The 14,285-nt window shown below is 36.8% G+C and overlaps 1 protein-coding gene across 2 annotated transcripts in view; it reads right to left on the minus strand.

The window, feature by feature from the left end:
- The window catches only part of LOC134804066 (bestrophin-4), a 95,227-nt gene that overhangs the window by 16,301 nt on the left and 64,641 nt on the right, over positions 1-14,285 (minus strand). For both annotated transcript variants that reach the window (XM_063776963.1, XM_063776962.1), the window contains 4 exons: positions 11,674-11,803; positions 10,515-10,753; positions 2,584-2,712; positions 1,972-2,079 (listed from right to left, as the gene is read on the minus strand). In XM_063776963.1, coding sequence (XP_063633033.1) covers positions 1,972-2,079; positions 2,584-2,712; positions 10,515-10,753; positions 11,674-11,803 — 606 coding nt within the window. The remainder of the gene's footprint in view (positions 1-1,971; positions 2,080-2,583; positions 2,713-10,514; positions 10,754-11,673; positions 11,804-14,285) is intronic.

Below are 14,285 nucleotides of genomic sequence, written 5' to 3' on the forward strand. Positions count from 1 at the left end.
TTCTGCAAAACTAATTTGATAATTTCAGTTCTGGTTGGGGCGCCTCGCAAATATTATAACCGTACATAGACCGACATCACAAATCCAAATAAACTGCTATTATACCAAAGTTACTCTCGTCAAGTCTTTCTTAACTAGAATAATCTTCATTTGGTTTGGTCGCATGCAGTAAATCAGCCATTGGTTTGCTGAAAAATGCCAATACCCGACGCATTACCTTATGGAATATCTGAGGTCATTGAACCTCAATGCCGCTTATCTTCAATAGCAACCGAAATATATTATTGATAAGAAATAGACGATTTATACCATCTTAACCCCAAAATATTATTAGTTTATCCTAACTGTTCCATCATCATCATGCCTCATCATGTAACTTGACCACAAGGTACCTTTTCATTACATACAAATTATTGGTCTTTTTTAAGATTATTATGACGAAGAACTAATTAAATTGGGGGCAGTTTAATGTAAATTAATATTTTCTATTCATAAAAGATAAACTATAATATGATTGATATTTTGTAGTGATGTATTATTAGATTTATTTCCATAAGGTACCTTTTCGTAAATGTATGGAGCAAATACTGTTATTGTTATGTAAGTTTAAAGTGGCATAAGGGGTTAAATATAGTATTTAGTTGGGGTTTTAGGATTTATTTCATTTGAATGACAGAATTTCTTTCATATGTGCTCAGAAAAATTGATTGTGTGTCACATTAAAAGTAAAAATATTCAATTTTGTGATTTTATATGAAAAAGTCAGAAAATACATTTTCACCTCAAAATCGGTATTGTTTTTTGCTTAAACTGTCTGTCAGTGTCGTTTTCTAATAGATAAAATTTAAATCTTGAGAGCTCATTGCAATCAATCGTGAAAATGAAATAAAACTTTATTTTCAAGAGATTGGTTAGTATACACATAAATCAGTCGATATCAAAAGTTTCTATTTGCATTACAGAACAAGTCGCAATATTTTTTTAATCTCAGATATATAAGGCATTATTATTTCTAGTCAACTATGTAACTTACTTCAGGAACATAGTTTTTTAGGCGGCTAAACTTAAAACTTCTCTATCGTAAAGTTGCTCATTTCACAACATTATTTTCAAAAAATCATATCTCTGTAACTACGCAACCTAGAAGGTTGATCTTTTGTGTTATCGATAGCTTATTTATTGTAGATTACTGGGGTATGCATAACTCCATACCCGCCATAAGGTACCTTTGACCGTGGGACGTCACATATGTACCTACATATACCTAAGATACCTATATACATAAGCTTTAAATACTCCATTTTTAAATAATTGAAACATATGCATACCTTTAAATTGTCAAATTTCCTAATCCACAAAACACCACCAATTTATTTACCAATGGTCGGTACCTATACTTATAGTCGAAATTCCTAATCATGAAACACCTGATGGCCATTATACCGTTAGGTCTTTAAATTTTTAATTACTGATTTCAATAGTTATCACGGTGTTTTGCAAGAGTCAAAAGATAGGTGCGACGACGAGCGAAGCGAGGAGTGTGTTAGGTTGACCGTGTAGTGACCAAACAAAATATTTTAAAAGATCTTCATTTTTGAATTAATAGATAGCCGTTTTCTTTTTAAAATAAAATGTGCTTCATAAATTGTCTCAAATATAATAATTCAGTTGCCAAATAAATAGTTGGTACCTGCCTAAAAATAAACAAAAGCTGTAACGGTATTAAAAAGTTGTCTCATATTAATATTCTATATTTTAAGGCTCTGTTTTTGTTGCCAATCTATTAATTTTAGTACCCATTTCTATTTTTTTAAACTACTCAAATTCGATAAATTAGTCGACCGGTTAAACACGTGCCTCTCTTCTTCTTCTATATTACTGGTCAGGCTTTACCTAATGCCAAACATCGTAAATGAAATAGTTTACACGCCAAGGGACCATGGTGTTCGGAAGCCATTATTTTATATTTACCTTGATGTGTCTGTCTATCAGCCAATTAAGTTCAATATCGTCGTCGTCTTCGCCAAACGGATTTATGAGGACCTCGGCCACTTTCAGCCATCCCACGTAAAAACAAAACTGTAAACGAAACAATAAGCGTGTACTTAAAATTAATTAAAAAAAAGAGATTATAAAATATTGAGTTAACAAGCTGCTATCTTGATTTTCTTCAACATATTTATGTAGGTAGGTTAGTGTTGCTAGGAGCTATAGTCTTTGGATTCTAAATTTAAAGAATTCGACTCCTTTTTGCGTGATCGAGTCTTATGTATCGCGTGGAGTTCTTTATTGAGTCAAGTCCTACTTAAAAGAAATTCAGCTAATGGGTAAAGACTTCGTCAAAAATTTGTAGGTTTTATCTAAATGAACACTAAGGGAAATAGGCGTTATTGAATGAAAGAGAATGAGATTAAGTAACACGGTCTACATCAAATAGATCGGAGCAGTCAAAATGCTCAAATTATCTTAACATGCACTTTAACGTCTTAATACTTAATAGAAACCTTGTTCAAATATCTTTGTACTGTACCTACTCGTTATCTTGTTGGAGGTGGGGGATGGAGAAGAGGGTATACTTAGTACCTGTAGCGCCGTGAAGAGCGGGAAGTACACGTCGGGGTGGTACTGCGAGGTGCTCCCCGGCGCCGGCGGCACCAGCTGCCGGCCCATCAGCGCTGCCACGAAGTACGTGTACAGTGCCAGCGTCACCACCTGTCACACATATTATAATACTTGTCATACTTACTATAAGCAGTCAATCAATATTTGAGTCGCATATCTTCAAACTCGGATAAATCCAATTTTAAGAGGTTTGGTATATAACGAAAGGTAATAAGGTAGTAAAGGCAGATAATCTCCTTAAAAGAATTTACCCCAGTTTGAAGTTAAGCGACACATTTGATCCTTTGGAAGTTTGAACGCCACGCCTGTGTGCGGCGCGTCATCGTGAAACTTGTCGTAACGCACGAAAGTTGATATTGGGCTGTAGCCGCGCGCGTCAGTTCACGTCTATGGCGGTCAAAGTTTTACGTGTGATCAAAAGATGGCGTTAGTTGTAACCAGTGGCGGATTTCCCATAAGGCACAGTAGGCCCGGGCCTAGGGCGGCAAGATATTAGGGGCGGCAAATTGTGACAAAAAATTCGCTGATGATAACAAAAAATAACTCAAAATTAGGCCAGGCAACGAATTCTCAAAAAAAGGTACCTATAGATGGAAATGCTTGAAACACAATTTTTGACTTCGTACAGTCAGCAGCAGATATACCTGAGCGGGCAAGGTGTCCAAGAAAACATATACACTTCAATCGTCACAAAAATAAGGACATCTAAGTTGTCATTTTAGCGTAGGCTTTCAGTTCGTCGCATATATCTTAACTTCTGAGTTTTTCTTTAACACATACACCCTTATTTAATCACAATGACAATAACGGTTAGAAATTCAGTGGTAACTAAGCACTCAAATTGAAGCTGCTGTCATTAATACCTACACGCACTGCCAATCACGTACGTCAGCAGCCAGGGTGCCACCAGTTGCTAAGCAGTTGTTATTTCAATGGTAACTAAGCATCAATATTTTATCTGTTTAACTTTAAAAATAATACTGTAGCAACTTACGCATTGACACCTCCTTTCTTAAAGAAGTATTTTATCGTCAAGTGTCAAACTTAGACAATAAATATAGACAATAAGCACTTAGGTTATACGAGAATGATCGGTTTTTTATTTTAACTATCATATGCGGCCGTTCTTCCAAACCGTAGAGCATATTATATGTTAATATATTTATTAAGCCCGCTTATTGTACTAAAATATACTATATAGTACTAAAATACGATGCTCCGAATCGATCAAAGAACGAAGGAGAAAATAATAGAATTTAAACTTAACACGTTCACTGTCCCAATCTGACATGTAAACCTTATGGCTTTGTAATAGAGGCTAGCCGTGGCCCCACGTGAGGAGCACGGGCAGTAAAGGTGATAAGCATATCCAACTATGAGTACTATGACTCCTCTCTTTATTTTGTTGGTTGGATTCATGATCCGCAAGAAAGGTGCCTCCTCTTCTATAGATGTACCTATGCGATAAAACCATCACTGCCATGCATATACCTACGTAAAATGCTAACTTTACTGTTGACCATAGGAATGACGAATTTTGTTTTTACAACTTAGCAGAGAGGATAGAATATACGGAGGTATATACAGTATGTATCAGAACGAAAGGCCAAGAAAGAGACCCATTAATGTTTAAGTCATACTGAGCAACTTTTAAGGGGCCCACTGATTAACAGTCCGCCGGACGGTATCGGCCTGTCAGAACCAAATTTTGCCAGTTCCGAACAACTGACAGGCCGATACCGTCCGACGGACTGTTAATCAGTGGGCCCCTTTACTATGGGACCAACCCTGAAACCCCGGGAAAAAATTTCCTCTCCCATAGAAAATATCAACATCAGACCAGCAAAATGTATGAAACTTCCAATTATTTTTCCGCGTTTTCGGGGTTGGTCCCATAGTAAAAGTTGTTCAGTATGACCTAAACATTAATGGGTCTCTTTCTTGGCCTTTCGTTCTGATATATACTGTATATCTATGAACTTATTGTTAGCATAACCTAGCAATAAACATCAAATGGCATTCCGCACAGGAGTAATCTAAGGAACGCCCACTGCGGTTTCAAACCTACAACGTCACATACGCTACATGTGACATATCTTCAAAAAACATACAATTTTATGCGAAATTAATATAAAACTACAAATTAATAATAGAAATGAAACCCAAAAAAAAAGCTGTAATCTCTAGGAGCGTCTCGACTGAGATTTGAACCCGCGGTCTCTGCTTGAAAAGCAAACGCCTTAGTAACAAGACCACAACGTGCCTTGACATTTGGCTCTAAATTCGGCTTCAGTTAGCTTTCGCTATGTGTCACTCATTCGTTTTGATGATTCTATTCAATAAAAGAAATAGTTTGCAGTAAGTTGACTGACAGGCCCCTGTCAATGGTTGAAGGGCAAAACGTGAGATAGATGTATGTGATGACAAGACTGTACTGCTTTCGATGATTGTCAAAACGCTTTACCTAAAATTAGCATAGCTATCATTCATTCAATATACGACCATACATGCATGCTTTAAACGTCTATTTTTCCATATTGTTCAGATATATTTGACACGTTGACCGCTTAGATACCAGTGGTTTTTTGACAGCTAAGGTATCAATGATTTGTTGTAAGTGTAGAAATTAATGAATAGCGACTGTTAAGATATTTGTGACATGTTGAGCGCTCACGAGTAAATGCTACCATGACAGTCAACAACTTTTTGACAGGTTAAACGTTTACCTCTCTTTGAGCACCTGGAGTACCTAACTTTATTTGGACTATCTAGGAGGTGAACATATCAAAAGTCCCCGGCCGTAGCCCTTAAGACGGGGGAAGAGAGGGGTTTGAAGGTCACATTTTTCGGTTTTTCGCTTATATCTCGGAAACTATGCGTTCTATCGACATGATCATTATACAAAATGAAAGCTGGTTAAATTTGCTTTTCAACAAGTTTTTCGATATCTTGAGGGCCCTCCATACTTGTGCGCGAATCGCGGCGCGAAGCCGCGAACGCGAGTGTGGCGTCGATTTCGCAGATTGTTGACGCCTTCGCGCCTTGTTCCCCGTTTTTAGGGTTCCGTACCTCAAAAGGAAAAAACGGAACCCTTATAGGATCACTCGTGCGTCTGGCTGTCCGTCTGTCACAGCCTATTTTCTCCGAAACTACTGGACAGTCAGCAGCAGATATACCTGAGCGGGCAAGGTGTCCAAGAAAACATAAACACTTCAATCGTCACAAAAATAAGGACATCTATGTTGTCATTTTCACGTAGGCTTTCAGTTCGTCACATATATCTTAACTTCTGAGTTTTTCTTTAACACATACACCCTTATTTAATCACAATGACAATAACGGTTAGAAAGTCAGTGGTAACTAAGCACTCAAATTCAAGCTGCTGTCATTAATACCTACACGCACTGCCAATCACGTACGTCAGCAGCCAGGGTGCCACCAATTGCTAAGCAGTTGTTATTTCAATGGTAACTAAGCATCTACATTTTATGTTTAACTTTTAAAAAAATACTGTAGCAGCTAATTGACACCTCCTTTCTTAAAGAAGTATTTTATCGTCAAGTGTCAAACTTAGACAATAAACAAATAGGTTCTATGAGAATGATCGGTTTTTTATTTTAACGGTCATATTAGGCGGCCGTTCTTCCAAACCGTAGACCAAATATATGTCAATATATTTATTTAGCCCGCTTATTGTACTAAAATATACTATACAGAGTGGCCCATTTAGATCGGTCAATATTGGAAAATCTGAAACTATAAGATATACACCGATGTCTTCTTAGGGACCATGTCGTCGATTTTAGTAACAAGAAAAACTGCATTCATACCTACATTAAAAGAAATGTGTACTCAGCTCGGGAATCGAACCCCGAACGTTTTGAAAAATAAATCTAAGACTATTTCTATTTAGATATCGATTGTGTAGGTTTTATGCAGTAAATGTTACTATGAAACATGATGTCTGAAATGAATAAAATGCATTGTTTTCATATCATTTAATTTATTTTAGTAAGTTTTCGAAAAGACCATTTTTTTTTCAATATATTTTACATAATTTTTTTTTAAATGTTTGTATGCAGTTTTTCTTGTTACTTACTAAAATCGATGACATTGACTGACTGGACCAATTAAGTTGAAATTTGGCACACATTCCTTTAATAATATTTTAACGGTGCTCACGAGGAAAGGAGCCCGAAAGATTTTAACAGTTTATTACTGATCATATTTAAATACCTACTAATTTGTCCTTTAAACTTCTCTGGAATTCGCTGGAGGTCAAAAGAAGGAAAAAAAATGTTATATGAGTGTTTATAGGTATAGCAAAAAAAAAGGTTTTTGTTATGTTTCTTTTTTAGATTTTTTGAATGTTTTAAAAATACATGGTACATAAAAAGTCAATGTTATTGGTAAAACTGTCACTTAAAATGAATAAGTATTTGCGGACTTTTGATATGTTCACCTCCTAGGTTCCAGGTCCAAATAAAGTTACTAAGTTAAAAATGTGTCCCAAGCATTTCCCTCTATACCTTTTCGTTGCCTGACCTAAATGTAGTCAATATGATGGGTGCTGATGCTGAGAAAGGGGCGGCTTCAAGGCCTGGGGCCTAGGGCGGCAAAGACTGCAAATCCGCCACTGGTTGTAACCCATTTCAATCTTTTGGTTTTATAATGATTTTCGTGAAGGTCGACTGTCGACCGCGGTCACTGAAGGAAACGTGGCTGCTGTGAGACGACTCATTGAAGAAAACCCACGAATCACCTATGACGAAATTTGAGGACAATTAGGGATAGGTATGAGACAAATACAAAATATTTTACAAGAATATTTAAAAGTCGGGAAGCTTTGTTGTCGGTGGATTCCTCACGAATTAACTTCAGTCCAAAAAACAGGTACTTGTTGACTGGTCCCGAGAAATGCTGCATAAGCAAGGAAGTTCAAATGCTGTATATAACATCGTTACAGGAGATGAAACCTGGATTTACTGCTACGATCCGGAAAAAAGCAACAGTCCAGTGAATGGGTCCTTTGAAGGTTGAAGGTGACAGGAGGCCCATAAAAGTTCAACAAGCCAAAAGCGTTGCCAAACATTTTATCGTCTGTTTTTCTTTAAACAAATTAGTCAATGTGTACCGTAGTTTTAAATAATAAAAGAACATTACATACTGAGTGGTACACTACCATTTGTCTGCCAGCAGTCATTGAAAAAGTCCGCGAGAGACGACCAAGAAGCCGCATCCTCCTGCGCCATAACAATGCGTCCCCCCATACCACAATAAAGACAAAAGCATTTTTTAATTGCGAAAACGTGGAAAATGTCACTCATACAGCTTTTACTCCAGACCTTGACCCTGTGACTTCTATCTATTTCCCAAAATTAAGGATTTAATGAGGGGTTTGACATGTAAGACCCCGTTATATAAGGCAGTTACTACGTTTCATCACCACGTCGAAAGCATGCAGTCAAGTGATTGGGCCTCATGCTTCCAAAAATGAATATGTGCATAAAATGTAAGGGGAAATATTTAGAGAAGCAATAAATGTATTATTATGGTTTTTTTCAAAAGTTACGCAAAACTTTCAGTGTGGCCCTCGAACGTAGTGGGATTTTGGATGTAAGTATCGAAAAATTAATGTCGTTTTCGTTATTAATGGTACACTTATCGATTTTACATGAGTTCATTATGGACATTTCATGTAAGTATTAAGGAGCTTGATCACTACCTACCTGGGCCACATAGATAAATTTCAATGAAATTAGAATCTTATCCGTATGATTATTGAGTCGTATTTTATGAAGCTTGTAAGAATTGGAACCAATTAATTGAGAATACATCGACCTACAAATAAAAGCCGAACTGAGTAGGTAAATTGGGTAAGACATCAAGTTCGTTAGCCAATTAAGTACTTAATCAGCGATATTGGTCATAGTAACTAGCTCAACAATGCTGAATGGTTTTCTGTAAGGTGAGTCTGCCACTTCTACTCTACAATATTTTCCCGTGTTCGGTTTTTACCAGCGTCTAGTAAATAAAGAAGCCTTAAAGCCTTCATACTCATACAACGCCATAGTAAGGATTAATGTAGTAGATGACGTTAAATATTATTTTTAATTTTTGTTATATGCCCACCCTGCTATTTATAATTTAAAATTTGGACTTGACTGACCGCAGTTACTAGAAGCTAATATGAAAAAACCTTAAAAAAGGGCTGTGAGGAATGCGGTGTTGTATGGAGGTTGTTCGTCTTGAATATTTATTAATCTCTGGTTTTACCGAGGATTACATTGAAAACATTTATAACTGACCATACTTGGACGTATTTGCAATGTCAGTTAGAGTTAGACCAAGAAAAGTCTGCAGCGATTTTGATAGCCTACGCAGTGCAGGTTCTATTGCGTAGGCTATCAAAATCTCTGCATACTTTTCTTGGTATTACTCTAACAGTGTGGATGATGTTAGGTAAACAACAAACCGTTCACTAAGCAGTAACACTTTAAAGGTATTACTGGAAAATGGTCTTCAACCAATCAATTTTAGCACCGCAACTTAACAATGTGGTCTGTAGTAAAACCATGAAACGTGACTTTATGTGCCACGTAACATTACGGAAACGAATTGTGGTCGACGTAAAAATATGTATACAATTTAGGACCGTAATCCGCACACATAGGTGTCAAACTGCCGTATTTTTTTAGCTGCCACCGTCACAAAATGCTGCGAATTCACGGTGATAATCGCTTCATATCATCGGAACTAATGTGCCAACATACCTTTAATCAAAGTAGGGTTGCATTTACATTGCTCAACAATCGTCATTGCACAGCAGGTTTACCATTACGCCTATTAAAGCCCTACTAATAAACACCAAACATAGCAGCTTATCAAGCGCATGCATACGCTGGTTGTAATATTTGAAGACATTCAATCTATAAATTATGAATCAAAAAGCAACCGTGTCGGGTGTTTACTGGTTTTTAATTTAGATACTTTTGAAACTTGCGTTCCATGTTTATCCTTACATGGAGCTCCATTTTTGTAGACTTTAATTTACAAGCGCAAGGGTTATGTTATAAATTATAATGCATGCAGGTACGTAAATATATGCTAAAGCATTGTGGCCGCGAATACTGATATAGATATGCATCATTTGATGACATGGTCTGGATGATTGGACGTCGATGATCTGAAAGCTAAGGGAACTTCAGCCCAGCAGAGCACATAATGGATAATCTCTATAGATTACCTCTACTCTACGGAATTGACTAGCGGAGGTAATTGGTATTTATATTTATATGAAATCTTCAATGTTTATGGGAACGTTGCTTACTTTAAACAGATGAGATCTACAACGTGCCGTGTCCGACACGACCACGATTCGTCTGTAAGCGATCTACTCAGTTGACAAACTAGGAACGCGGTTTTTCTTTGTCTTTACCTCTCTATTACGATCAATAAATCTTCGGATTAAGTACATTCAAAGTGTTGTACTTGGAACTGCGCATAATAATTTGTTTTTATAATTCGTTATTGTTATTATACGTTTCACTGCTGGGCATCAAACGTTTTCAGTTAACTTTACCCTTGAAATGTTGTATTAAACTTGGTTTAATGCGTGCAGCAAGAAATTCGTTCAACATTATTAGTAATATTTGATCGTCACACTGTTATAATTATTGACGTTATTCGAAGTAAATGTGGTTTGTTTTACGTTTTAAGAAACAAATATCTATCACCGCAGAACATAAGTTATATCTTCACGGTGCATAACCGTCAAGGTTCTCTACCATTGTCGTATTAATTAGCCTTAGGTATCGTAAAATTGAAAAAATCAGACAATAATAGGTTTTATGCCAACGGCTTAAACTACGTCAGATGTCTTAAGTACTAACCTGTGTATAAACAAGTGGCACGCACACCGTGTCGTACCCGATCAAGGCTCCGAGCCTCCTCCGGATGTCTGACAGTTCCACCAACAACGTTTGCACTATGTGGTCACTCGTGATGAGCCCTTCTTTTCTTGCTCTGTTTATTATATTCGTTGCCCACACTAAGGGCATCCAGTATTTGGACATGGGACTTTTTCCGTCCATTTTTTCGAACACCTTTCTTTCGCTTTCTAACATGAGACCTGAAACATTGAAAGTAATATATCACGCTTAGAAATTGTTGTTGATAGCTCCAATTCCTACTAAACCTATTATTATTATAAATGCAAAAGTTACTATCTCTCTGTCTGTCTTTTGCCTCTTCACGCTTAAACCGCAAGACAGAATAGTTTTCATCAGTCATCATCATTCTAAGCAGAGGAAGTTGCGGGTAGAAGCTTACTAACTCCAAATAGAGACATACGGACTATTCTGAGGGAGAGCGGGGTTAAACGTGCCGGGGGTAAGTTGTTCCGATGGGAATAGGAACGCAAGTAAACCGTGGAGCGATTCGTATGATGTTTGTCGCGAAAAGTCAGACCACTATGCGATTGCAGGAGCCGTTTTCGTTCCTTCCATTACAGTAGAATAGTAGTTATGGAAAATAAATCAAAAACGAGGGCACAACTAACCCCACGGAAAATCCCATTTTTGCTTTGGATTTTTTTACTAACTGTTGATAGTACACAAAAAATAATCACATATTTCGACGAACTGCAAAGTACTATTTTAGCGTGTGTGAACCGAGATTAAAATATTTGACGAATAAGTTAGAATTTTAAGCAACGGAACAACCAGCCCCATAGCGGGGTTAGTTGTTCCGTTCCGACCTATCTCATTAAAAAAAATCTGGTAAAAAAACAGTTTAACGATGCACAAAACAATATCACTATTCAGAAACGCAAATAATCATTATTTAATATAGCGCAAGCAACATACCTTATTCATACTGTATTCATAGATTAAATTTGTATTTTATGAAAATCGGCACGTTTAACCCCACTCTCCCCTACCGGAGAAGGAATGAGCATCTGTATTTTCTAGGAAGATCAAACCTTGTTGACTTATTAGAACTACATAGTTAACTTGTGGCCTTATTGCAACATAAAATATAATGGCTCACCGGAGTCGACGACGTGCTGCCACGTGGGAAACCGCCGCTTCACCCTGAGCGACACCCTCTGCAGGGTGATGACGTACGCTAAGATGGCGTACCGGACGATGTTCCTCCTCATCAGTCGGCCGGTTTCATCCTGAAATTTAACATTAAAATTATAAATTTTATTATCATTAGCCAAAAATCACACGTAAAAGTATTTTTTTTAGAAATTTTAGTAAACTAAGGAGTACGCGTATGTGCCTATGATATACAGATAGAGAGAAGGACATGACAGAACATTTTGGCCATACACGCATAAAAAGTGTACCAAGCGGCAAGAGCACTGTTTTCTACATTTGTATGGCCGTAGACACAAGCAGCATTTCAACGAAAATTTCAAGTTAACCACGAAGTCAAGATAGGAACTGGGTCGAATTATTCAGTTTTATGACAGTTAAATACATCTAGCGACTAAGGTATTAAACAATGTGACATTTTGCGTGATTCTTTATAACGTTTACACCTTAATAAGCACGAATGAGTGCCAACAATTACATTCGCAAAGTAATTATAGCATTATGGCACGTTTAAGTACAACGATCTCTTTGCTTCGTGCGGGGGAATTAATTCAAATATTGGATTGTACTTTTCCTTTTTTTTCCTTTAGACGACTTATCCATTATTCGCCTATCTCGGACTTGAGCATATATAGTGCCTCAGTCAGACTAATCCGATGCAACGGACGATCAGTGTAAAGGATGACTAGTCCGACATGTCATTTTCTATATGGCTGATAAGTGATCACGTGCGTGCTTTCCATAGAAAACGATGCGCCGGACTTATAGCTCCGACCCGGCCCCGGCCCGGTCTAGCGTGAGTCATCCTTTATCCGTCTATGTCGGACTTGATCGTATAGCGCCATTAGTGCCCCAGTCAGACTAATCTGAGGCAACGGACGGATCAGTGTAAACGTGGCATTTTTTGTTCAAGACGTTTTCATTACCTACTTTACATATATCGCCAAAAGAAAAGGAAAAATACACAAAAATATTTCAATATTTCCTATATAAAACACATCGCTAAAGCATTCAACTTCTTTAGACGTTTGCTTGCATAATGCATATGTTTTATAAGCACACACGCGCGTAAGCATTTACGTATAATTTGCATGCACACCAAGATAGTTATCTCTACACATTAACAATATTCGTGTACATAAAGTAACAAAAAAACATTATTTCAATGCACTGCGCCATCATACCATATTTGAAATAAGTTTTATATATTTATCTACTTATATCTTTATAGCCTCGAAATATGTAGTTAATTGTTGTGGTATAGCCGGGGAAACACCTGTACATATAAGTATAGTAACATATTAAATTAGTACAAACAATTGATGTGTATTCTTGCTGTCTAATAGTAGGTAATAATTTACATACTATAATTTAAATTGATTAAAATCGGTGAAGTCAGCGAAATCAACACAGATTTCATCTATACTTCGATTTTTAACAAGCTTTTATTAGATCGACCTGTATGTAACTATGTAATGGAATCTAAGGTAACTAATTTAACCATCTTCCAAGGATCATAGCGTCATGAAAATTGGCAGCTGTATGTAGTTCTGATGACAATACAATAATATGGTACTGTGGAACTGATCTGATGATGGAGACAGGAGGTGGCCATAGGAACTCTGTGATGAAACAACGCAGCCTAATTGTGTTAGGGGTTTTTAGAATTGTCTCGATGAGTATTAGTTGTCTGTCGTAAGAAAAGTACAGTCAGCGATATAAGCTTGTACCAAAAATGGAATTTTTGCCAAAAACTTATTTGAGCATTAGATAAATGGTAAACAACTTTTTAGGTAAGTAATGCTAAAAAAAACGAGGTGTCAAATATGAATCAAACGTTTTAAGTATAAGGTGTAGTTACAATAATAGGATCACTCTTTCTTTGACTTAGCCCTAGTCGGGAAAAAAATGGTGTTAAATAACTTTTTACTTAGCACGTGAGCACGAGTATTGTATTCTATGTACACACGCGAGCCGAATTTTAAGCAAGTTGCATAACTGAAAGTGAGTTCAAATCGCCGTACCGTGTATAATTCGGCGAAATATTTTTTTTTTCTATTCTACATGACAATAAGTACATCTAGTTAAGGTATATTCTATGAAATGGTCATTTAAAATCCGGCAGAAAGACTGTCCAATAACTGTACTAGATTAAAAATATATGAAGTTAGTGAGTAAAGAACATATACCCTAAAATACTTAAGTTTTATGTGTACCTCTTTACCTGTCTCAACATATATTGAAAATAACCAACGTTAAATACCAGTGTAATGTATTATTTTCTACGAGACCCTTTGTTATCTGCATAATCATTTTTAGAGCTCCGTACAAAACTTTGTTCACGGAGCTCTTATGGGATCACTTCGGTCTTGTTTAAGTAAGAACTTTTCTAACTTGTAGCCGAGGAGAAGATCTAATGAAATAGGTACGTAATAAGAACAAGAAACTGCGCCGTGTGAGTAGATTAGATGTGGGTAATTTTTTCACGCAAGAGCCCAAATGAAGTGTGGCGAATCTTGAATACCAGGGAGCGGCTGACGGAACGTACTTGCATGTTTG

The sequence above is a fragment of the Cydia splendana genome, chromosome Z (assembly GCF_910591565.1).
Source record: "Cydia splendana chromosome Z, ilCydSple1.2, whole genome shotgun sequence".
Lineage (NCBI taxonomy): Eukaryota > Metazoa > Arthropoda > Insecta > Lepidoptera > Tortricidae > Cydia > Cydia splendana.